This window comes from Chionomys nivalis, chromosome 1, assembly GCF_950005125.1.
Source record: "Chionomys nivalis chromosome 1, mChiNiv1.1, whole genome shotgun sequence".
In the NCBI taxonomy this organism is placed as follows: domain Eukaryota; kingdom Metazoa; phylum Chordata; class Mammalia; order Rodentia; family Cricetidae; genus Chionomys; species Chionomys nivalis.
Window position 1 is genome coordinate 110062089 of NC_080086.1, and position 22751 is coordinate 110084839.

Genomic DNA, 22751 nt, shown 5'->3' on the forward strand with positions numbered 1-22751 from the left:
GAAATGCCTATCTCTGCTGATCTAGAAAAGGTCTTTGGGGTGGAAGGCAGGGTCAGGAACCAATGTCCTGTGTCTCTAAGCACAGTAGAGCCCTATGGCAGGTGCTCTTGTCACTCAGGTTTCACGAGCCAATCAGACCCTCCAGGTGACCTGCCAGTCAGAAGTTGTGAGGGTCCTTCCGGCCGCCAGCTTCAGGCTTGGCTTTGAAGAGAAGCTGGCGCCAGTGGTTTTGTCCTGTGCTGTGAGTGCTGTAGCTGGGAGCTGAGCAGAGCGCATGGGCAAGCTGGAAAACCACGACATGGTGAGTTTCAGGCTGCTATCCCCAGACTGGGAGGAGGGACTAGTTGAGCCGAGGGAGTCAGTGTGGTGCGTGCACCCCTGGCGGGATGGGAGCCAGGATGGTCCAGCGTGTTCCTGCAAATCCTGTATGGTCTTTGCAATTCCAGGGGTTGGCTGGCAGCCTCGAGTAACTGCAACTACGCAGAGCATCGGGAACGGGACTGCGTTTTGAGAGATCCCTGTTGTTGACGTCACTGTCAAATGCCGGCGTCCTTAGGGCTTGTGTTGTCGCAGTGGAACACATTTGCGAAACTCAGCCCAGGTCCCTTTAGTATCTTCCAGAAGTTCTGCACTTTTAAGATTTAGCATTTAGGTTTAGGAGGCGTCTGGAGGTAATTCTATGAAGCGAGAGTAGAACTCTACTGCTAAACTGTGATGTAGAAGAGTAGAATTGGTGGTAATAAAGGACTCACCAGTTCTGAGGAAACGTTCAGTCACAAAGTAGAATTTAGGTAAGGGAGAGCTGCATCCCAAATACCACAAAGGTAAGTGGTATGCTAATCATACTTGTTAGAGATTAGCATGATGAGATGCAAGTGTTTGTTCCCCAGGATTAGCCAGCTACATTCCCATAACAAAGGAGACAACCCTCACCCTCATTTTCAACCAGCAGAAAAAAAACCTGCCTCTAAATGCTGCTCAGGGGACCATTACAGGGTCCCAACCTGCACTAAGTCCTGGTGTGCTAGAAAAGTAGGTTAATTCTAGAATGATGGCATCTCCAGTCTTTTTGAAAAGCAATTTTGAGTCAAGGTCTCCTATTTTGATTAAAATTACTTGAACCCTCTCTGTAGGCCTACAAGGCATTGCTCTTGTTCTCCTCCTGACTAAACACTCTAAACCTTGGATAGCAGGTCTGCCGCACCACAGAGCTTCAAAATGACCAGTTTGAGTCACATAGTGGACTGCCCATTGCAGAACAGGGAAAGGATTTCTTTTTTTTTGTTTTGTTTTTTTTTGTTTTTTTTTCGAGACAGGGTTTCTCTGTAGCTTTGGAGCCTGTCCTGGAACTCCCTTTGTAGACCAGGCTGGCCTCGAACTCACAGAGATCCGCCTGCCTCTGCCTCCCGAGTGCTGGGATTAAAGGCGTGCGCCACCACCGCCCGGCTCAGGGAAAGGATTTCTGTGTGGAGCGTGGCTTCTCCATTCAGACCAGAAGAGGAGGAGCAGTGTACTGTGAACATTGCAGGGGGAAACAGACCAGACAATAAGTTGAAGGCGGTGCACTTCAGGGGTCTCCATTACAGAGAAGGAATGACAGTGTGATGGGTGACTTTCTATGTAATTTCCCTGCATGTATTAATTCCTTCTATGTGAATGAAGATGATAGAATTGATGGGTATACAGTTTAGCAAGGATAGTTTGAACTTCTAAGTATTCAGTTTTCAATTAGCGAGCTCCCCAATGCAGATGTGTGCAATCCTGGTTGACAGTTAAGTCAGCTGAGAGGTTGGAGAAACAGGCGTTTGGCTGTAACTTCATGTGTTCGCTTACGGCACTCAGTGACTAGCATTTTAAATGAGACAAAGTCACACAGTCTCTTATTAATGGCATTCTCTCTATCAGGGAATTACCTATTCCATTTCAAAGTCAGTATAGATAAGTGTTCTTCCTATTTTTATTATTTTAAAACTTTAATTATTGGTATCATTTTTAACATTTATTTTCTTTAAATGCATTACTGCGTTTTTGTTTTTACTTTTCAGTGTTTCCCAGTTTAAGGATTTTGTTCCATTTTTTTCTTAAGTGCTGTTTATGTATTTATATATTTATTTATATCAGTTTAGGGCAGGAGTTTTCAGCCTTGGAGGTCATGGCTCCCTTCGGGGGATCAAATAACCCTGTCAGAGGACTGGCCTGAGATCATTGGAAAGTACAAATATTTATATTATAATTCATAGCAGAATCAAAAATAATGTTATGAAGTAGCAGTGAGGTATTTTTATAGTGGGGTCGCCACATCATGAGGAGCTGTATTAAAGGGTCACAGCATTAGGGAGGTTGAGAACCACTGATCTGTATCAATGTCTCCTGTAGCTCAGGCTTGCCTCACACTATGTAGTTGAGAATTGCTTTGAACATCTAATCCTTTCTCTTCTGACTCGTTCTGGAAAGACAGCCCTGTAACTCCTTCCAGGCTGGACCTTGACTGGTCTGTGGGAAGGAGAAATAGAGCGATGAATGAGTGTCCCCTAAATTCTCTAGATTTTATTGTGAATTTACAAGCGAGGTGGGACTTGTGTAAGAACTGAGTCCACTGACAACTGTAGAGCAGATGTAGTCACAGCAGAGAAGGGGAGGGACAAGAAGGGCGAAGGCTTTCGTGCGCCTGTAGTTGACATTAGCAATGAGTAGTGAGGTAATCAATTTTAGATGATCAATATATATATACATATATATATATATATATATATATATATATATATATATATATTCTGACTGGCCATCTCTTGGGGCCACAGACCAGACATTCAAGAATCTATGTAAAAAACTGAACTAATCATTAAACCAAATTACTGTAGTTACAGTAATTCAAGCAAAATAGAAGGACTGGATAAAATGGTATGGGCCTGCCTAATATGATGTATACGCCAAGAAAAAGTGGTGTAAGTAGCACTCGGTATGCTCTAAAACAAATTCTTCATCTCTGGAGCACTTGGCCATAAAGCCTGTTTTAATTTTTTAATAGAATTTTTGGGAATTATAATTATATTATTTCCACTATCTCTTTCCTGCCTCCAAGCCCTCCCATAGATCTTGCATTGTGGTCTAAACTATGGCCTCTTTTTTTTATCAACAGTTACTGTTTGAATGTGACCTGTGTTTGGTTGCAGGACCTCCTAGCTATGAAGTAAAGAGTTTGCTACACTGGACATTGAGTGTATAATGGATTGTGTTCACCTAGAACCCTGTGCATTGAAGGAGGAACAGGAAGTGCTCTGGGAGAATGGAGGATTTTACTCAACTACAAATTTCTCACATTAGGGTCTTATGCAACCATAGTGTGGAAGGGCAGACCTGGGAGGGGTTTTGTTCTCTGCTCACTCACTAGGGGATAATGTCCTGAAGTCCAGCTGGGTGGTCCTAGCTAATGAGGGACTCTGGTAATGCTTGGTAACTAGGAGCACCGGTAAGAGGTAGCTTACAGGTTCTTTCCAGGAGTCTCCTCTTATTCTGATGTAAGGACCACAAGTCATGCCTTGATGAGTGTAGGAACCACTGTCCCCAGACCAGAAAGAGAAGATTGGCTGAGTTGTCAGAGCTGCTTGGACAGGGATGGATGATGAGCCAGACTGAGGTTCTGTTTGTCCCTGTGGTGACCTGGGTAGTGGCCCTTGCCCTTTGAGCTTTGTTGAGTGTGGATTCCCAGGGGAGGGAGAGGCTCTGCCATCCTGACATGGGAGATTATGTGCTTGCAATATCACTTCCTTGTGTGCTATGCAATTGAAATTGCCTTATGCTATGTAATTGAGGCTTGCCTCATGCTTTGAACACCTAATCCTGCCTCTGCTGCCCAGTGCTGGTTATATAATCCTGCGACTCCTTCAGGGCTGGGCCTTGACTGGTCAGTGAGAAGAAAAAAACTGACCAGTTAATGAGTGACCTTCGATCTCTCGGACTTTTAGTGGGGACTTAAAAATGAAGAGGGATCTGTGCAAGAATTAAGTTCATAGACCAAGCCTGAAGCCGGTAGAGTCACAGTACAGAAAGGGAGAGGCAGGACGATGGGTGAGAGCTTTCCTATTTCAACAGTAGTTGAGCTTGAGATGTGGAACTAGGTAATCAATTTTAGATGCTCCATACACGTCCTGATTGGCCATTTCTTGGGGTCCACAGACCAGGGCAATCAAGAATCTGGATAAAGGACTGACCTTATCATGAAACCCAATTGCTATAGTTGTAGTTTAATCAAAATAGATCTGAGTAAAATGTGTGGTCCTGCCTACCAGGACTGTCATTTTCCTGGTTTTAGATAGACACCCTGAGATAAAAGGTTTGAGAAATCTTTGATGTGCTCTAATACAAATCCTTAGTCTCTGGAGGACATGGCCAGAAAGCCTGTTTCAACTTCTCAAAATAAGTTTTGGGGATTATAGCTACATCATATTCACTTTCTCTTTCCTGTCCCTAAGTTCTACCATGAGACCTCATTATTTTCTAATACATGGCCTGTTTTACTTTAATAACAGTTACATAGTAACAACAGCCACTGTGTGCATATGACCTATGTTTGGCTGCAGGGTTACCCCACTACCAGGCAATGGGTCGGCTTCACTGCACACTGATTGTGTAATGGAATGTGCACACAAAGGAACAGAATGTGCTCTAGGAGAGTGTAAGAATGTCTACTAAAATGCTTTCTAGACTAGGGCCCTGTCCACTGGGTTGGAAGGCCAAGCTGGAAAGACTGCTTTGATCTCTGATCACCCAGTAGGGGAGCTGGTAATATTTTAAGGCCCAGCTGGGTGACCCTAGCCAATGAGGGACTCTGGGAAGGCTTAGCAATCAGGAGTATTAGTGGCAGGTAGCTTGCAGGTTCTTTCCAGGATTCTCGTCTGCCTCTGCTGTAGGGAGTTGTAAGGAAGGCCACAAGCCATGCCATGGTTGGTGTGGGGTGTTCAGAGAAGGTCTCTGGAGCTGTCATTTGTGCTAGCATCTCTTAGGTTCATTTGGTTTATAAAGTCCATTAGCTCTAATATTTCCCTGTTTAGTTTTTGTCTGGATGACCTATTCATTGGCGAGAGTAGTGTATTCAAGTCTACTACTATCATACGCTGTGTGAGAATCAATTTGTAATTTAACCTTTAGAAGTGTTTCTTTTACAAAAGTGGGAGGCCTTGTGTTTGGGGCATAGATATTAAGAATCTAAATGTCATACTGGTGGAGTTTTCCATTGATGAATATGGAGTGTTCTTTCCCATCTCTTTTGATTAATTTTTGTTTTGTTGTGCCCACGTTGAGACACCCAGAGAGACACCACCGGAATCCAGTCAAGTCCAGAATGCAAAAGCAAGGTTTATTCTTTCCAGCCAGGCTGGGAGCTGTTCACTACGTACGACACAGCACAGTAGGGAGAGCTCCCGTTCCTCATTTGGGGTTGACTCATATAGGCAAAAACCACAAGGAAGGTTTGTTTTGGGTCAAGGGGGTTGGTCTTGCTAAACAAAGGGGTGGGCTACTTCTGCATACCCCCCTTCCTCCTTTAAGTGGCTACTTCTGCTTCTGTGCATGCCCCCCCTCCTCCTGCTCCTGTCTTGGTGTCAACAGAACACCAGGAACATTTTTCCAGAAGTTCCTGTTTTCAACTAGGTTTTGGTGTTACAAAGTTTCTTGAACTCAATGCCTTAACCAGCTCCTGATCAAGCAAAGCTTCTTAAAATTTTCTATGTGCTTATAGTTTGAAGTCCATAAAATGGCTACACCAGCTCCCTTTTTAGTTCCATTTGCTTGAAATATGTTTTTCCCCACCTTTGCCTTAAGGTAATATCTATCCTTCATATTGAAATACCTTCTTCTATGTGGTGGAAGGATGGATATTGTTTTTGGTCAATACCATTAATCTGTGTCTTTCCATTGGGGGAATTGAGGCCATTGATATTGAGAGATATCAGGAGTATGATTATTGATTCAAGTTATTTGGTTTTGTGGTTATTGGTGGTGGTGGTATTATGTATATGAGATTGCATGTGTTTCCCTTTTGGCTTTGCTTATTTGAGATTATTTGTTTTCTGTGTTTTCATGTGTGTCGTTTGCTTTCTTGGGATGGATTTTTCCTTCTAGTACCTTCTGTAGAACTGAAGTTGGTCATAGATATTGTTTAAATTTCACTTTATCATGGAATATCTTATTTTCTCCATTTATGGAGATTGAAAATATTCTGGATATAGTAATCTGGGCTGCACCTGAAGTTTCTTACTGCCTGCTTTACATGTTTCATAGACCTTATATGGCTTTTAGAATCTCCATTAAGAAGTCAGGTGTAATTCTCATCAGTCTGTCTTTATGTGTTACTTGATGCTTTTCCTTTTCAGCTTTTAATGTCTCTGTTCTGTATGTTTACTATTGTGATTATTGTGTGGCAAGGGGACTTTGTTTTCTGAAACATCTGTCTGGTGTTTTGCATGCTTCTTTGTACCGTCATTCACATCATCTTTAAATTAGGAAAATTTCCTTCTAGGATTTTATTGAAAATATTTTCTCGACTTTTGAGCTGGTTTTCTTCTCTTTCCTCTATTTATGTTATTCATAGGTTTAGTTTTTGCATAATGTACCAGATCTCCTGGATGTTTTATATTAAGAAATCTTTGGATTTAATGTATTCTTTGTTTAACGTTTCCATTTCTTCTATTGTATCTTTAGTGTCTGAGACTCTCTTCTATCTCTCTATCTATTGGAGAACTTTGCCTCTGTACTTTCTGTTTGTAGTCCTAAATTTTTTATTTCCAGGATTCCCTTAGTTTGTGTTTTCTTTACTGTTTCTGTTTCCATTTTCAGGTCTTAAACAGTTTTGTTTCCTTCAAGTATTTGTTCATTTTTTTCTTGTCTTTATTTAAGGCATTTATTGGCTTACTCCAATTGTTTGTGTTTTCCTAGCCTTCTTGAAGGGCTTTATTAATTTCCTCCAATATTTTTGTGTTTTCATGAATTTGTTTGAGAGATTTACTCATTTTCTTTTTAAGGTACTCTATCATCTCCATATAGTTGGTTTTAAGGTCTTTTCTTGTATTTCAGCTGCGTTAAAGTATTCAGGGCCTGCTGTGGTAGGACAGCTGGGCTCTGGTGGTGACATATTGCTCTGGCTGTTATTGATTATATTCCTATGCTAAGCATCTGGGTTTGGGGTGATTATAGGTCTAGGTGCTGGTGTCTGACTTGATCTTCGTTGGATGGGAGTTTTGTTCCTGAGTTTCTGTTCATTGTCTGGAGTTTCAGAGCAGGTATTGGCTGAGTATTTTCTTTTTTCCTGGCCTTCTTGATGGTGTATTCAAGAGGGAATGCTTGATGATGTTGAAAACTAGGGGTAAGGGGGGCTCGGGGTAGATGATCTTAGAGACACATAGGAGACATGAAGAGGGTATAGGGGAAGCTGCCTCTGGTGTTGTACACCAGTGATGTGGGCAACTGTGCCAATCAGGACTGGGGTTACGGATAATGTGGTAGATTTGCAGACAACCTAACTGATCTTCTGGCAGCTGTGGCAAGAGTTGAGTAGAGGGTATCTGTCCCCATTGGATGACGGGGTACAGATATGAATTGAGAAGGGAAGGGTAGGTAGGGACGATCTGTGGAATCTAAAGGAGACATGGACTGGGCAAGACAAAGCTGTAGATGTAGTTCTGTTGTAGCCCTAGAGGCATCATGAGTATTGGGTCTTGGGTAACAGAAACTGGAGAAGGTCTGTGGGTAGCCTCCCTAGTTCCATGCACAACGTCTTAATACTGATTCATCAGGGTCCCAGGGGTCATTTATTTAACATCTTTATATAGATTTGTTGTTGTTGTTGTTGTTAATCTGTGTTTTAGTTTATTGGATAAAAAGTACTATGAGAGCTACATATGTCACTCAACAATAATTTTTTGGGGGTTGACCTGAGTTTAGATACCAAAACCCAAGTTGGGAGGTTCATAGCTATTTGTTATTTCAGATCAAGGTGATCTGGCAGACTCTTTGGTGTGTTACCTATACACACATGGAAAACATTCTCTCTCACACATACAAACATACACATAACAATGGGGATAGACTTTTTTTCAAAAGTGCTTATGACTTAGAAAAGCAATTAACAAATTGCTTTAGGTATATAGTACAGATCATTCAACATTTTTTTTAAAAGTCTGTTATCTTGTATTTGGTTTGAAAATTTTCATTTCCTCTGATGTAGACTTACATCCAATCATCAATCATAGTAAACAAAATGGTTTTTAAACAGTCTTAACAGATATCCTTTTCTTTATCAAAAGAGAATGAGATAGTTTTAGTATTCAAAATTACTTTCTACAGTACAGAATTGTCAGAAGGCTTCAAGTGAATTCCTTCCAATTTTGGTGCACCAGACCTCCTTACACAACCCATGTTCTATTATTTGCAAAGGAGAGAACTCTAGTGCACTCGTGTTGTAAGAGATCTTTTTTTTAAAACAGAAAAGGGGAGGTGATGTGGGATGCCCCCTCTGTATTGTATGCTATGAATACCATTGGTTAATAAAGAAACTTCTTTGTGGGCCTATAGCAGAGCAGAATAGAGCTATGCAGGGAAAACTAAACTGAATGCGGGAGGAAAGAAGGCAGAGTCAGAGAAGCCATGTAGTTGTGCTAGAGACAGACACCAGAACTTTGCCCGGTAAGCCACAGCCTCATGGTAATACACAGACTAATAGAGATGGGTTGATTTATGATGTTAGCCAGAAATATGGTAGAGTCATTGGCCAAGCAGGGTTTAAAATAATATAGTTTCTCTGTGATTATTTTGGGTCTGAGTTACCGGGTGGTCAGGAAACAAACAAGCAACCTCTTATAACACACAGGGTGAGTGGTCATCAGTGACTTCTTTGATTTTGGTTATAGTTCTTGTTTAAGGGACCATGTTAAACTTGTAGGTTTGTCTTTGTGTTACCTTTTATCAGTGCTACCTTCTTCTGTGAATTTTCTTTTTAGTGGCTATAATCTGATTACATTGTTTCTCTGGAAAATGATGGACCTTCACCTATTTTTATTTTCTGAAATATTGCTCTATTATATTGTGAGTTCTTTGTGTTTGTTGGTTTGGAGACTCTCTGTGGAGAAACAGTTTTAGCTGCCTTTTCTTGATCTTAGAGGCTTGTTCCCTCTCTTTTCTTGGCATATCTGTTTTTTCGAGTCATTACTATTATCAAGTTTCTGATTTTACTATTTAAGATATTGGTGTGGTTGATACCCTGGTTTGGGGGTTTTAAAACCTTCTCATATATCATTGTCTCTGTCTTGTTACCTCCAGCTGTTAACATGTGAGAGCCTACAGTTATCTGTGGGAACATCAACTGAAGACGTATCTTCATCAGAATGGCTGGTTTCTATGTCTTTGAAAGAGTATGTTGATTGACAATTGATGTGTGAAAGTCCTTTCACTGAGGGTGCAGTATTCCTAAGAAAGATGGTCTGGGCTGGATAAGAGAGCTAGCTGAGCAGAAAACAATGACCAAATAATAGAGAAGGCTAAGAGTAAAGATTCCTCATGAATAAGGAAAGGGGAACCTGCCATCAGAATATGTTGTATGGAAAAAAATCTATTTTCAATAAAACAAAAATATTCTTCAAAAAAAAAAAGAAGATTCCTCGTGGTTTTCACCTTCAGTTGCTATCTTGAATTTTTATTCTAAGCCCCTATAATGATGGATTGTGATCTGCCAGAATCAAGCAAATAAACCCATTCATTACCCGAGATGCTATGGTTAGAGAATTTAATCACAACAGCAGAGAAACAAGTTAGACCAAAACTGGTACACCAAAAGTAATTTTGTTGTTGGACAGAACCTGGAAACGTTATCTTTTGGAAGAATGGAAGATATCAGGACTTTGAATGGCAAAACCCATAAAAAGCTCTACACATACCTTAATCACCTGTGCTTGAAGGACCTGGAAGATGGAAGTGTTGAGCATTATGACAGTAAGTGAAAGTCCAGATCATAGGATTTCAGTGACTAATAGACTCCATGATAAATACCTTTAGAGGTCATTTGTGTGATATTTTGGCCCCTAACCTTTATTATTATGCCTTTACCCCCCCCCAAAATATTCAGTAAGGCAAAATTAGAAAATAATGGACTGATTTTTTTTTAGATGAAATTTTGACTCTCTTGGGTGACTATTACTGATGACTCATTCATGATTACAGTATTAAAAAAAAGCACAAGTGGGTCAAAAATAAATGAAAAGTCTGTGGTTTGTACAGAAAAGCGGTATTAGGTAGATTCAGATGGCAGTCACGTACCAAGTATAGGCAAGAATTTTCAGCGAGATTATCACCATTAAATAGAAGGCTCTTCCTCTACATTGGAAGCCTGGCAAGGTGCCCTAAGGGTGATAACCCATCTTTCTATGCTCTTAGTTAATGGAAGGTCTAGCAAAGTAATTCCTAGTCCCAGGAAACAACTTCTTACAAAGCCTGCTGCAACTCTTGTCCTAGCAGGGTGGTGCAGAAGTGTCTGTATTCTGTCAATCTTGTTATAAATAAACGCTGATTGGCCAGGCAGGAAATATAGGCGGGAAAACCAGACAGGAAGTAGAAATGATGTAATAAGAACAGGAGAATTCTGGGAAAAAGGAAGTTGATTCCTCACACTCCTGCCCAGACCACCAAAGCAGCAGGATGTGACCTGCCCCACTGAAAAAAGGTACTGAGCCACATGGCTAACATAGATCAGAAAAATGGGTTAATCAAGATGTGAGAGTTAGCCAGTGAGAGGCTAGAGCTTATAATTTATGGAGACCTATGTGTGATTTTCTTTGGGGCTAAACATTTGTGGGGTACTGGGCGGGACAAAAACCCCAACAACAAGCAGGCCCCCGTTCATGTTACAGCAGGGTCCATCATAACTTAGAAACTGAATTTGGGGGAATCATTAATATTGTTCTGGTTCTAGAAAGAAGAAGGATGCAAACTTTAAAGCCATGCATTCTTAGTCTGGTGATTTAGTTCAGCAGTAGTTTATTTGGTAGGCATCTGTGTTTGGTAGAGCCAGAGCTCCAGTGAGGAGACTGAGAGTTTATTGCATGATGCTGTATGGATGAAGCCTGGGCTGTATTTTGAGCCCATAAGATGTTGAGATATTTAAGCTATGAGACATTTTACTTGAAGAACTATATATATGGAGTGGAAGTAACCAAAGAGAGTTGTATGAATAGTTGTGATCATAGAGGCATCTAAGCCCTTTGAAACTGAAGTTCCGCATGTCTGATTCAGAGCTACTACTGGATTTGATTGTTGTCCTTCTGGGTTTCTGTCTTTCCTCACGCCCAGTCTTCACTCATGATTTCTCAGTTCCTTTCCTTTGGAACAGGAATTGGTATTCTGTGCCATTGGATGTTGGAAACATTTAACTTACCTTCTGATTTTACAAGATTACAGTCAAGAGAATGTCTTGAATATCAAAAGAGACTCTGGACATTTGAACAGTGCATAGGTGGTTGCAGATTACAAGGATCATTGAAGTGACTAAATGCATTTTCTTCATGGATGACCCTGTCCCTATATTGACCTGTGTCTGAATCTAGTCAACTGACTGAAAAGCTCTTAGTTAGAGTAATGTATTTGAGCATGTGTCTCTCCTTGATGACTTTCTTTGGGGTGCTTGTGGAACCTTTAGTAGGAAGAACCTTTCTGAGTGAAATTCCTCAATTGTGATGGGATTTGAGTGTCTATATCCTCAACCCATTTCCTGTTCTTTGTTTCTACTGTGGTGGGGTTCAAACTAATCAGCTAGCTTCCTTTTGCTGTCACAGTATCACTACTATATGATATCACTACATTACATTAGATACAGTTGAAGCAATTGCTATTCAGTGGTAAGCCCTTTTGCTTTCCTTATTTATTTTTTTAAAAGAAACAATCTTTTCTCATTTTATATGCTAATCCCAGTTCCCACTCCTTCGCCTTCTCCTGCTCCCTCCACCTTCTCCCCCTCACCCCTCAATCCACTCCTCGGAGAGGGTAAGGCACATTGTTTTGAGGCCCTCCCCACTATATCTAGGCTGAACAAAATATCCCTTCAAAGAGAATGGGTTCCACAAATCCAGTGCAAGCAGTAGGGATAAATTCTGGGCTCACTGCCAGCAGCCACACAGTCTGCCCTAGCCATGTGACTGTTACCCACCTTCAGATCACCTGATTTTTTAAGAATTTTGTTGTTTTTATTTTTGTTTCTGAAGACAAGGTCTGTCTGAGTAGCCCTGGCTCTAATGAAAGTTGCTCTGTAGACCAGGCTGGTCTCAAACTGACTCTTGCTCTAAATGCTGAGATTAAAAGTTGGCCAATATTCCTTGTTTTTTGGCGGCAGGGGATGGGAGATTTTCAGACAGGGTTTCTCTGTAACTTTGGAGACTGTCCTGGGACTAGCTCTTGTAGACCAGGCTAGCCTCGAACTCACAGAGATCTGCCTGGCTCTGCCTCCTGAGTGTGGGATTAAAGACGTGTACCACCACTGCCCAGCTTATATTCTTTGTTTTATATAAAGCATTGGGTGATGGGCCTAGAGTGTAGGTTTTTGTACATGTCAAGCATGTTCTCTTATTTGTACTTTTTTTCAAAACTTGAATTTTGAAATTTGGCAGAGGGTATCAGTCTCTTCCCCAGAATGGCAGTATTCATGACATTAATACTGCCTGGGTCTTCTGAGTCATTGGGTTACTGGTGTTTGACATTCTTTCTGCTTGTTGTGTTTATTTTAATTTTTTTTAAATGAATATGATTCTTTGGCCTGTACACATGGTTATGTTCTGTCACATGTGTGACTGATCCTCACAGTAGTCAAAAGATGGTCTTAGATTCCCTGAACTTGAAATAATGGATAATTGTGATCTCTCATGTAAGTTCTGGCAATTGAGCCCACCTATTTGCAAGATCAGCAAAAGATCTTACCTGCTAAGCCGTTTCTCCTGGCCTATATTGATTATTTATGATCAACATTTACATCACTCATGTTTTTAATCTGTCAATTTGTAACTGTTTAAATATGCAGTCCCTACTAGTAAGATTTGCTAAAGTTATAGTTTGAACTGGAACACTTCAGATTTCTGAAAGATAAAAACAGAACTGGAGTGAATGCATAACTCTGTGTAGGAGCTTCAGTAAAAACCCTGAGTTCTTTTTATCTTTCTTGATTTATTTTTGCAGGGGAGATTGGTTCTTAATATTTACTTCTTGCTGTCCTGGAACTGATTGCATAGGCTACCATTCAACTCAGAGGCAGATACACCTGCCTCTGCCTTCTGAGTGCTGGGATTAATGGTATTGTTCTATTTTGTTGTTGTTGTTAGTAATTGTTCATACACTTTCTCTGGGGTATACTCAGTACTGTTGATCTGCTTGCTTGTTTCTCTATGTCTGTTAATAGGCATGTCTTTTGCAAGGTGATATCCCATTCTAAGCATTAAGAAATGATAAGGGTAAACCTATCCATTTTCCTTCTAAAGTGACTTGATGATTATATTATAATGTCTGTATCAAAGAATAAGTGTTGGAAGCACCAGAATTATATGACTATATTGTTAAAGAAGTATACATTTCCAATGCTGTCAATATCATGGTTTTTGTTGTATACATGTATGGCATATTTTAGGATACAGTGACTTATGATGACGTGCATGTTGACTTCACTGGGGAAGAGTGGGCTTTGCTGGATCCTTCCCAGAAGAATCTCTACAAAGATGTGATGCTGGAGACCTACATGAACCTCACTGCTATAGGTAATATTGTGAATTTTCTTTCACATTTTAAAATAAGGGGACAACTGTTCCTTGGTTATCAATGTTCTTCTGTAATTTTAATTGAAATGAGGAAGAATGAGGTGAATGAATAAGGCATGGTTCTAAGGAACACTAAAGATTGTAACTTAAATTTTGCACAGTTTCCAATAATATATCATTCATTTCCTGGTACTATATTTTAGGCTACAAATGGGAAAGTCATAATATTGAAGGACATTGTCACAGTTCTCGGAGATATGAAAGGTAATTTTCATGTACAAGCTGATACAAATGTGCCTGCGAAGATATTTTATTGTATCTGGAAGTTTTAAAGAAAAGCAGCAACATAAATAATCACAGTTTAAAGTTCATTGATAATCTTGAAATTCTCGCAAAGCCATTTTCTTCAAGAGCAGGTAAGTGAATTGTGTTTGCAAGTCATTGTTTTAAGAAGGAAGACAAGAAATCAATGCCTTTACAGATATCACCACTTGATTCATAACTCAATCAGAGCTATGCCAATCCATTTAGTTTCATATTGCTTATATTATAAAATGTATACATGTTGGATAAGTATATGTTCAAAAACTTCTAATAAGCAAGTAGTCCATAGTAAAGCAATTGTTACTCATATAGTTGTTTCTACTTTGCTAAGTTTAGTGAAACAGGCAGTTAGCATCATTATTTAAGGGGAGGGGGGTTGAGGGGAGTTGTGGAGAAACCATAATCCATGTACCATATGTTTATGAGGAAGAGAAAGTCAAACTGTAAATTCAATGTAGAATCTTTTTGCTATTCTTCCATTAATAGGTATAGTATATGTCACTATGGATACAAGCCATATGAGCATAGGATATGAATAGAAGCCATGTACCTCTCTCTGTCTCAGAATAATTAGAATATATATAGGTCCCCATGCTGAGTAAACTTGTTGAATGTGATTCAAGTTTACAAGTAATTGGTTTTCCTGCTTTATTGAGGAGATACATCAATCAATCCATACTGAAGAAAAGCCCTATGAGTTCTAAAAATATGTAAATACTTCTGTTTGTTCTGGTTCACTTTGAAAATGTAGTATGACTCACAATATAGGAAAATTTATCAATGAAGTAAGTGGTTTTAAGGTGTGAATTCTCCCAGTTCTCTTCAAATATGTGAAAATTCTCATAGAGATAAAAGATACCATAAATGGGAGCCAGGTAGTAAAGGCTTTTACCATCACTGGCATCTTCAAATATATAAAACATTCCTTACTGAAGGGGAACAACATAAGTGTAAACAAAGTCATAAAAGCTTATGACTTGATTACTCTTTAAATTTAGACCGATTGTAAAATTAACTGATACAGATATAAAGATACTTTACAACAGTGCAAGTCGTAAAACTTTTACATGTACCCATTATCCTTGCAGGCATGAAAGAAGTCATATTGGAGAGAAACTTTCCGAATGCAATCAATGTGGTAAAGCCTTTGCACATCACAGTCATCTTCAAACATATAAAAGAACACAGAGCGGAGAGAAAACCTATGAATATAATCAATGTGGTAAAGCCTTTGCATGTCACAATAATCTTCAAGTACATAAAAGAACACATCCTGGAGAGAAAGCCTATGAGTGTAATCAATGTGGTAAAGCCTTTTCACGTCACAGTCATCTCCAAATGCATAAAAGAACACATACTGGAGAGAAACCCTATGAGTGTAATCAATGTGGTAAAGCCTTTGCACAAATCAGTCATCTCCAAATGCATAAAAGAACACATACTGGAGAGAAACCCTATGAATGTAATCAATGTGGTAAAGCCTTTGCACAACACAGTCATCTCCAAACGCATAAAAGAACACATCCTGGAGAGAAAGCCTATGAGTGTAATCAATGTGGTAAAGCCTTTTCACGTCACAGTCATCTCCAAATGCATCAAAGAACACATACTGGAGAGAAACCCTATGAATGTAATCAATGTGGTAAAGCCTTTGCACAAATCAGTCATCTCCAAATGCATAAAAGAACACATACTGGAGAGAAACCCTATGAGTGTAATCAATGTGGTAAAGCCTTTGCACAACACAGTCATCTCCAAACGCATAAAAGAACACATACTGGAGAGAAACCCTATGAATGCAATCAATGTGGTAAAGCCTTTGCACATCACAGTCATCTCCAAAACCATAAAAGAACACATACTGGAGAGAAACCCTATGAGTGTAATCAATGTGGTAAAGCCTTTGCATTTCATAAGAATCTTCAAGTACATCAAAGAACACATACTGGAGAAAAACCCTATGAATGTAATCAATGTGGTAAAGCCTTTGCATGTCACTATAATCTCCAAGTACATCAAAGAACACATACTGGAGAAAAACCCTATGAATGTAATCAATGTGGTAAAGCCTTTGTATATTTCGGTAGTCTTCGAAAACATAAGCAAAAATCATACTGTAAAGAAGCTCTCTAAATGTAGTCAGTGTAGCAAAGTTTTGCAAGTTATGGTAGTCTTTAACAAGTAAAGTCTTAGTGTGTAATAGGTATATCAAAGCCTTTGAATATAACAGTAAACTTTGAGAATTTGAAAAAATTAATAGCAAAGAGTATCTGAATATAAATCATTTAGTAAGATCTTCAGCCAACATACTTATGTTCAGTTATAGAAGATTATTTATTCTGGAGAGAAAAAAAAACAGGCAAGCATCAAGTCTGTTCAAGCATTATGATGCCCCTCTTGATTCTATTTACAGCTGTAAACAAACATGGACAAAAGGCAGATGAATTGAGATGATAAGCTAACCCTTTTAGATTTCATACTTCTGCTCATTTACATGAGATGGTATATCCAGGTGAAAACTTCATAGATGTGTATTCATTCCTTTTCTGTTGCTGTAATAAAATACCATGTCTAAGTGAACTTACAAAAGGGTTTGATTTGGCCATTGGTTCCAGAGCAATACAGGATCGCCATGAAAATGACTTGGAAAGAAGTGTTATACATGGCAGCTAATGTAGGAAGCTAAGAATTCCCATCCTTGACCTACAGCACAAAGCAGAAAGTGTAAACTGGAAATGGTGTGCAGGTATAAATTCTCAGGCCAACCTGCAGGGACATATTTTTTCCACTGGGACAGCATTTCCTAAATCTTCCCAAATGATACTGCAGACTGAGACTGATTGATTTCTCTTATCTCAAGTGTATGTGCTTGCTTTCTTTTTCATGAACCAATTCATGATGGAGAAAAACTCTATAAGCTTTTAGATGCCTCAACAACTATATTAAGAAGAAAGTATTCATGAACAGCAGGAGAGAGAGCATAAGCAAGGAATTCAGGACCATGAGGGGTGCATGCACACACTGAGACAATGGGGATATTCTATCGGGAACTCACCAAGGCCAGCTGGCCTGGGTCTGAAAAAGCATGGGATAAAACTGGACTCGCTGAACATAGCGGACAATGAGGACTACTGAGAACTCAAGAACAATGGCAATGGGTTTTGGATTCTACTGCACATACTGGCTTGGTGGGAGCCTAGGCAGTTTGAATGCTCACCTTAATAGACCTGGATGGAGGTGGGGGTCCTTGGACTTCCCACAGGACAGGGAACCCTGATTGCTCTTAGGGCTGACGAGGGAGGGGGACTTGATTGGGGGAGGGGGAGGGAAATGGGAGGCGGTGGTGGGGAGGAGGCAGAAATCTTTAATAAATAAATAAATTAAAAAAAAGATTTGTTTTAATTTTAATGATATCATATCTATGTGTCTTTGTGTGGGTATGTGCATATGCTTTCTGGTTCCCAAGGTTAGAACCTTGGAGCTTCTTGTAGTGGGAATTACTGGAAGTTGTTAAAAATGGACCTTGTTCCTGGGAATGAACTTGTATCAAGGACTCAGTTATGTCTCTAGCCCTATAAATATTTTAAAGCTTTCTGATATCAGGAAATAGGGAGGAACACATACAAGAGAAAAACCGTATTCATGTAAATGATTTGCTAAAAACAGCTGCCTTCAGTTTGAAGAAAAAAGTTTTATCTCTTTTTCAGTATAGCCTTGAAGTAAGTAAATTATTAGCCAGTTCACTAAAGATGATGTGAAGATCACATTGTAGTAGGGAGCTGCGGGCCTCTTCCCACAGCCCGGCTCATGGTTGCCTGGCTAGCTTATGCCCCAAAATAACGACACACAAACTCTATTATTTTAAACACTGCTTGGCCCATTTCTGTTCATGTATGTAGCACCCCAAGATGCGCTTACCAGGAAGATTCTAGCCTACATCTATCCTGGGTCAGAGCTTCATCGCGTCTGCTCTGGAGAGGAGAGCATGGCGTCTGCTCCAGAGAGCAGAGCTGTCGAGTCTGAGCTCACTTCCTCTTCCTCCCAGCATTCTATTCTGTTTACTCCACCCACCTAAAAGCTGGCCAATCAAATGGGCCAAGGCAGTTTCTTTATTAGCCAATGACCTTCCTCCATCATTTCCCCTTTTCTGTTTAAACAAAAAAAAAGGAAGGCTTTAACTTTAACATAGCAAAATTACATATAACAAAACAGTTGTCAAGCAAGAATTACAGTTACAATATTTATATCTATTTTATCTTTCATCATAACAATGGAAAACTATAACTATCTATTCTTCAACTCCATCAAAGACTCCAGAAGAAAACAATATTACCTAAGCAAACAAAAAGTAAGCAACTTCTAAACTCTAGAAATGACAGAGACATCTCGCTGCCTTGACAGTCACCCAAAGTTTCTCTGTACCGTTGGGGCATCCATCTTCGGCCTAAAGGCCCATAGTTTCCAGCACACATTTCCATGAAGCAGGAAATTTCAAAGTCAGTTCAGTCACTATCTGCTATGTCCTGCAGAATGTCTCGCAGACTCCTTCATGAATCAGGAACCCCGAAAGATCATCTCACCTTTAGGCAAGTTCAGTAGTCCTCTCTCTGCAGGTTCTCTATGTCCAGTTTATACAATAGTCCAGGAAAGAGCAGTTTCTTGCCCAAATGGCTATCAAACTCCATAAGGTGCCTCTTCGATGCCCATCTTCTTCTTGAAGTAGATTGGTGCTGCCAGGAGCAGAGTGTCTCATTGTCATGAAAAACCCTAAGTTATTAAAACACTTAAAATGCCCTATTTTATAATCTTTGAAAGATATGAAGAATGCCTATCTAAAATATATCTATGTACATCTAGAAAATCTAACATGATTACAAGCTTGACTATTATTGATAATTATCCATTGACAACCTATATACATTACATTTTTAAGTGAACTACACAATCACAATACCTTAATATCAGAAATACATACACATATAATAAAATTGACCTTAAATTAATATCAGTAAACCAAGATTCATATCAATGCAAATTATTCACATCTATATCATCACATTATGGCTTCTATCTTGCAGATAGATATTAAAGTGAGCTATATGTGTGGCAAATCCATTTGCTGAAGTTATTTTGTGGTCCTTATATTTCCTCCATGGCTTTTGTTCATCACCTACTCCTATTTCACTTTATTGTTCCAAATTTGTCAACTTAAATAAATCCCATGTTTTAAATTTTTATTTATTTTGCTTTTGTCCCTTTCATATTTGTTTTCTCTCTGTTTTCTTCTTTTAAGAATAGTATTACTGTGACTTCCTGTCTGACCTGGAACTCACATTATAGACCAGGCTGTCCTAGGACATCAGGGAGATCTGTCCACTGCTTCCAGAGTATCTGCATTATAGGTGGGCATGTACTCACTGGATAACTTGGTTCATTTAATTGAGGATGAGTGGTTGAGCCTGTCTGGTTAGGGTAGACAGCGCACAGGCTGTGGTCCTAACTCCAGTAGCAGAAGAAGGTTCTTATCAAATGCAGCCTTCCTGCCTTAAAGTCCACTGGCTTCCAACTGTGAGAAATACTATTTTTCTTTATGATTGAGTCTGTTATAACTCATCAAAGGACCTGGGAAGATTTCTGTGCTTATTCTGCAGATGGTGAAACCCAAACTCATAGAGGTAAGTAGATTTTTGTTCATGTTACTCATTCCATCATTCTGATGCCCCACTAAATGATGTTGAAACTGCCTAAGCCAGGCATGGTGATGGAGGCCATGATAATTACAAAGTGGAGGTAGGAATTTCAGGGTTTCAAAGTCATCCAGGATGAGAATGGTCAATGGGTGTGATGGGACAATCACAGAAACAAGGAAGATTGATTGGCTCAGGACAATGTCCACATAGCACCAGAACTTTAGGGCCATGGCACCAGCAATTATTAGCATATTTTCTATTCTTGATAATATTTCCTACAATAAAGGATCGTCTGGAGGCATTACCATCCCTGACTTCAAACTCTATTACAGAGCTACAGTATTGAAAACAGCTTGGTATTGGCATAAAACAGAGAAGTCGACCAATGGAATTGAATAGAAGACCCGGACTTTAACCCACAAACCTATGAACACCTGATTTTTGATAAAGGAGCTAAAAGTATACAATGGAAAAAAAGAGCATCTTCAACAAATTGTGCTGGCAAAACTGGATGTCAATCTGTAGAAGAATGAAAATAGATCCATATCTATCACCATGCTGAAAACTCAAGTCCAAATGGATTAAAGACCTCAATATCAGTCCGAACACACTGAACCTGATAGAAAAAAAAGTGGGAAGTACTCTACAACACATGGGCACAGGAGACCACTTCCTATGTATAACCCCAGCAGCACAGACATTAAGGGATCATTGAATAAATGGGACCTCCTGAGACTGAGAAGCTTCTGTAAAGCAAAAGACACTGTCACTAAGACAAAAAGGGAACCCACTGACTGGGAGAAGATCTTCAACAACCCCGCAACTGACAAAGGTCTGATCTCCAAAATATATAAAGAACTCAAGAAACTAGACCATAAAAGGCTAATCAACCCAATTATAAAATGGGGCACTGAGATGAACAGAGAATTCTCAACAGAAGTTCAAATGGCCAAAAGACACTTAAGATCATGCTCAACTTCCTTAGCCATCAGGGAAATGCAAATCAAGACAACTTTAAGATATCATCTTACACCTGTCAGAATGGCTAAAATAAAAAACACCAACGATAGCCTTTGCTATCGTTGTGGAGAAAGGGGTACCCTCATCCGTTGCTGGTGGGAATGCAAACTTATGCAACCACTTTGGAAAGCAGTGTGGCGGTCTCTCAGGAAATTCGGGATCAACCTACCTCTGGACCCAGCAATACCACTCTTGGGAATATACCCAAGAGATGCCTTATCATACAACAAAAGTATATGCTCAACTATGTTCATAGCAGCATTGTTTGTAATAGCCAGAACCTGGAAACAACCTAGATGCCCTTCAATGGAAGAATGGATGAAGAAAGTATGGAATATATACATATTAGAGTACTACTCAACAGTAAAAAACAATGACTTCTTGAATTTTGCATGCAAATGGACGGAAATAGAAAACACTATCCTGAGTGAGGTAAGCCAGACCCAAAAAGAGGAACATGGGATATACTCACTCATATTTGGTTTCTAGCCATAAATAAAGGACATTGAGCCTATAATTCGTGATCCTAGAGAAGCTAAATAAGAAGGTGAACCCAAAGAAAAACATATAGGCATCCTCCTGAATATTAACCTTCATCAGGTGATGAAAGGAGACAGAGACCCGCATTGGAGCACCGGACAGAAATCTCTCGGTCCAAATCAGGAGCAGAAGGAGAGAGCACGAGCAAGGAACTCAGGACCGCGAGGGGTGCACCCACACACTGAGACAATGGGGATGTTCTATCGGGAACTCACCAAGGCCAGCTGGCCTGGGTCTGAAAAAGCATGGGATAAAACCAGACTTGCTGAACATAGCGGACAATGAGGACTACTGAGAACTCAAGAACAATCGCAATGGGTTTTTTATCCTACTGCACGTACTGGCTTTGTGGGAGCCTAGGCAGTTTGGATGCTCACCTTACTAGACCAGGATGGAGGTGGGTGGTCCTTGGACTTCCCACAGGGCAGGGAACCCTGATTGCTCTTAGGGCTGATGAGGGAGGGGGACTTGATTTGGGGAGGGGGAGGGAAATGGGAGGTGGCGGGGAGGAGGCAGAAATCTTTAATAAATAAATAAATAAATTAATTAAAAAATATTTCCTGTTCAAGAGTCTTAGGGTCAGACTCTTGTTCTTCATCAAAGCGTGAAATTCTCCTGCAGTTGGGAGAATTAGCTTCAGGCAGGGATGAGCTCCCTAATTACATACTCAATACAATGTGTTCAGCCCTGAAACCATATACACACAACCAACAGAAATGGACTCAAAAGGTTTTATTTATATATTTGTGCATACATATTCATACATGCTTAACAAGGAAGGAACTGGAAGGGAAGAATTTGGAAAGGGATGGAGAAAAGACAAAGAAGGGGGAAACTGATGTACTGAAAATACATTTTAAATATATTTGAATGTGTGAAAATAAATTTTAAATGAAGTAGCTGCCTAGAGAGTTAGCTTAGCTGTTGCAAGAGTGAGGGCCAGTTTGTTTGTCCTGGTTGCCCAGCTATATTAGCCCCAAAATAACCACACAGAAATTGTATTCATTAAATCACTGCTTGGCCCATTAGCTCTAACTTCTTATTGGCTAATTCTTACATATTAATTTAACACATTTCTATTAATCTGTATATTGCCACATAGAGTAGCTACTGGCAAAGATTCTAACTGGCATCTGTCTCAGGCACAAGATCCATGGTGTCTCTCTCCTAATCTATCTCTTTTCCTCCCAACATTCAGTTCTGTTTTCCTGCCTACCTAAGTTCTGCCCTTTCAACTAGGCTAAGGCAGTTTCTTTATTTATTAGGCAATGAAAGCAAACACAAACAGAAGGACCTCCTATACCATTTCCCCTTTTCTGTTTAAACAAAAAGGAAGGCTTTAACTTTAACATAGTAAAATTACATATAATAAAACAGGTATCAAGCAAAAACTACAGTT

The 22751-nt window shown here is 39.7% G+C and overlaps 1 protein-coding gene across 2 annotated transcripts; it reads left to right on the forward strand.

Annotated features, from left to right (window-relative positions):
• Window positions 1–201: 201 nt before the first annotated feature.
• Window positions 202–17373, forward strand: LOC130874651 (zinc finger protein 844-like). 2 transcript variants are annotated; one of them, XM_057770073.1, is made up of 3 exons: window positions 202–301; window positions 13652–13778; window positions 15191–17373. In XM_057770073.1, exons 1-3 carry the CDS (start codon window positions 275–277, stop codon window positions 16285–16287), a joined length of 1251 nt encoding a protein of 416 aa, XP_057626056.1. In that variant the 5' UTR covers window positions 202–274; the 3' UTR covers window positions 16288–17373. The 2 variants fall into 2 exon arrangements, with proteins under 2 accessions (XP_057626056.1, XP_057626049.1); XM_057770066.1 differs by lacking the exons at window positions 202–301; window positions 13652–13778 and adding an exon at window positions 14047–14194.
• The last annotated feature ends 5378 nt before the right edge of the window (window positions 17374–22751 follow it).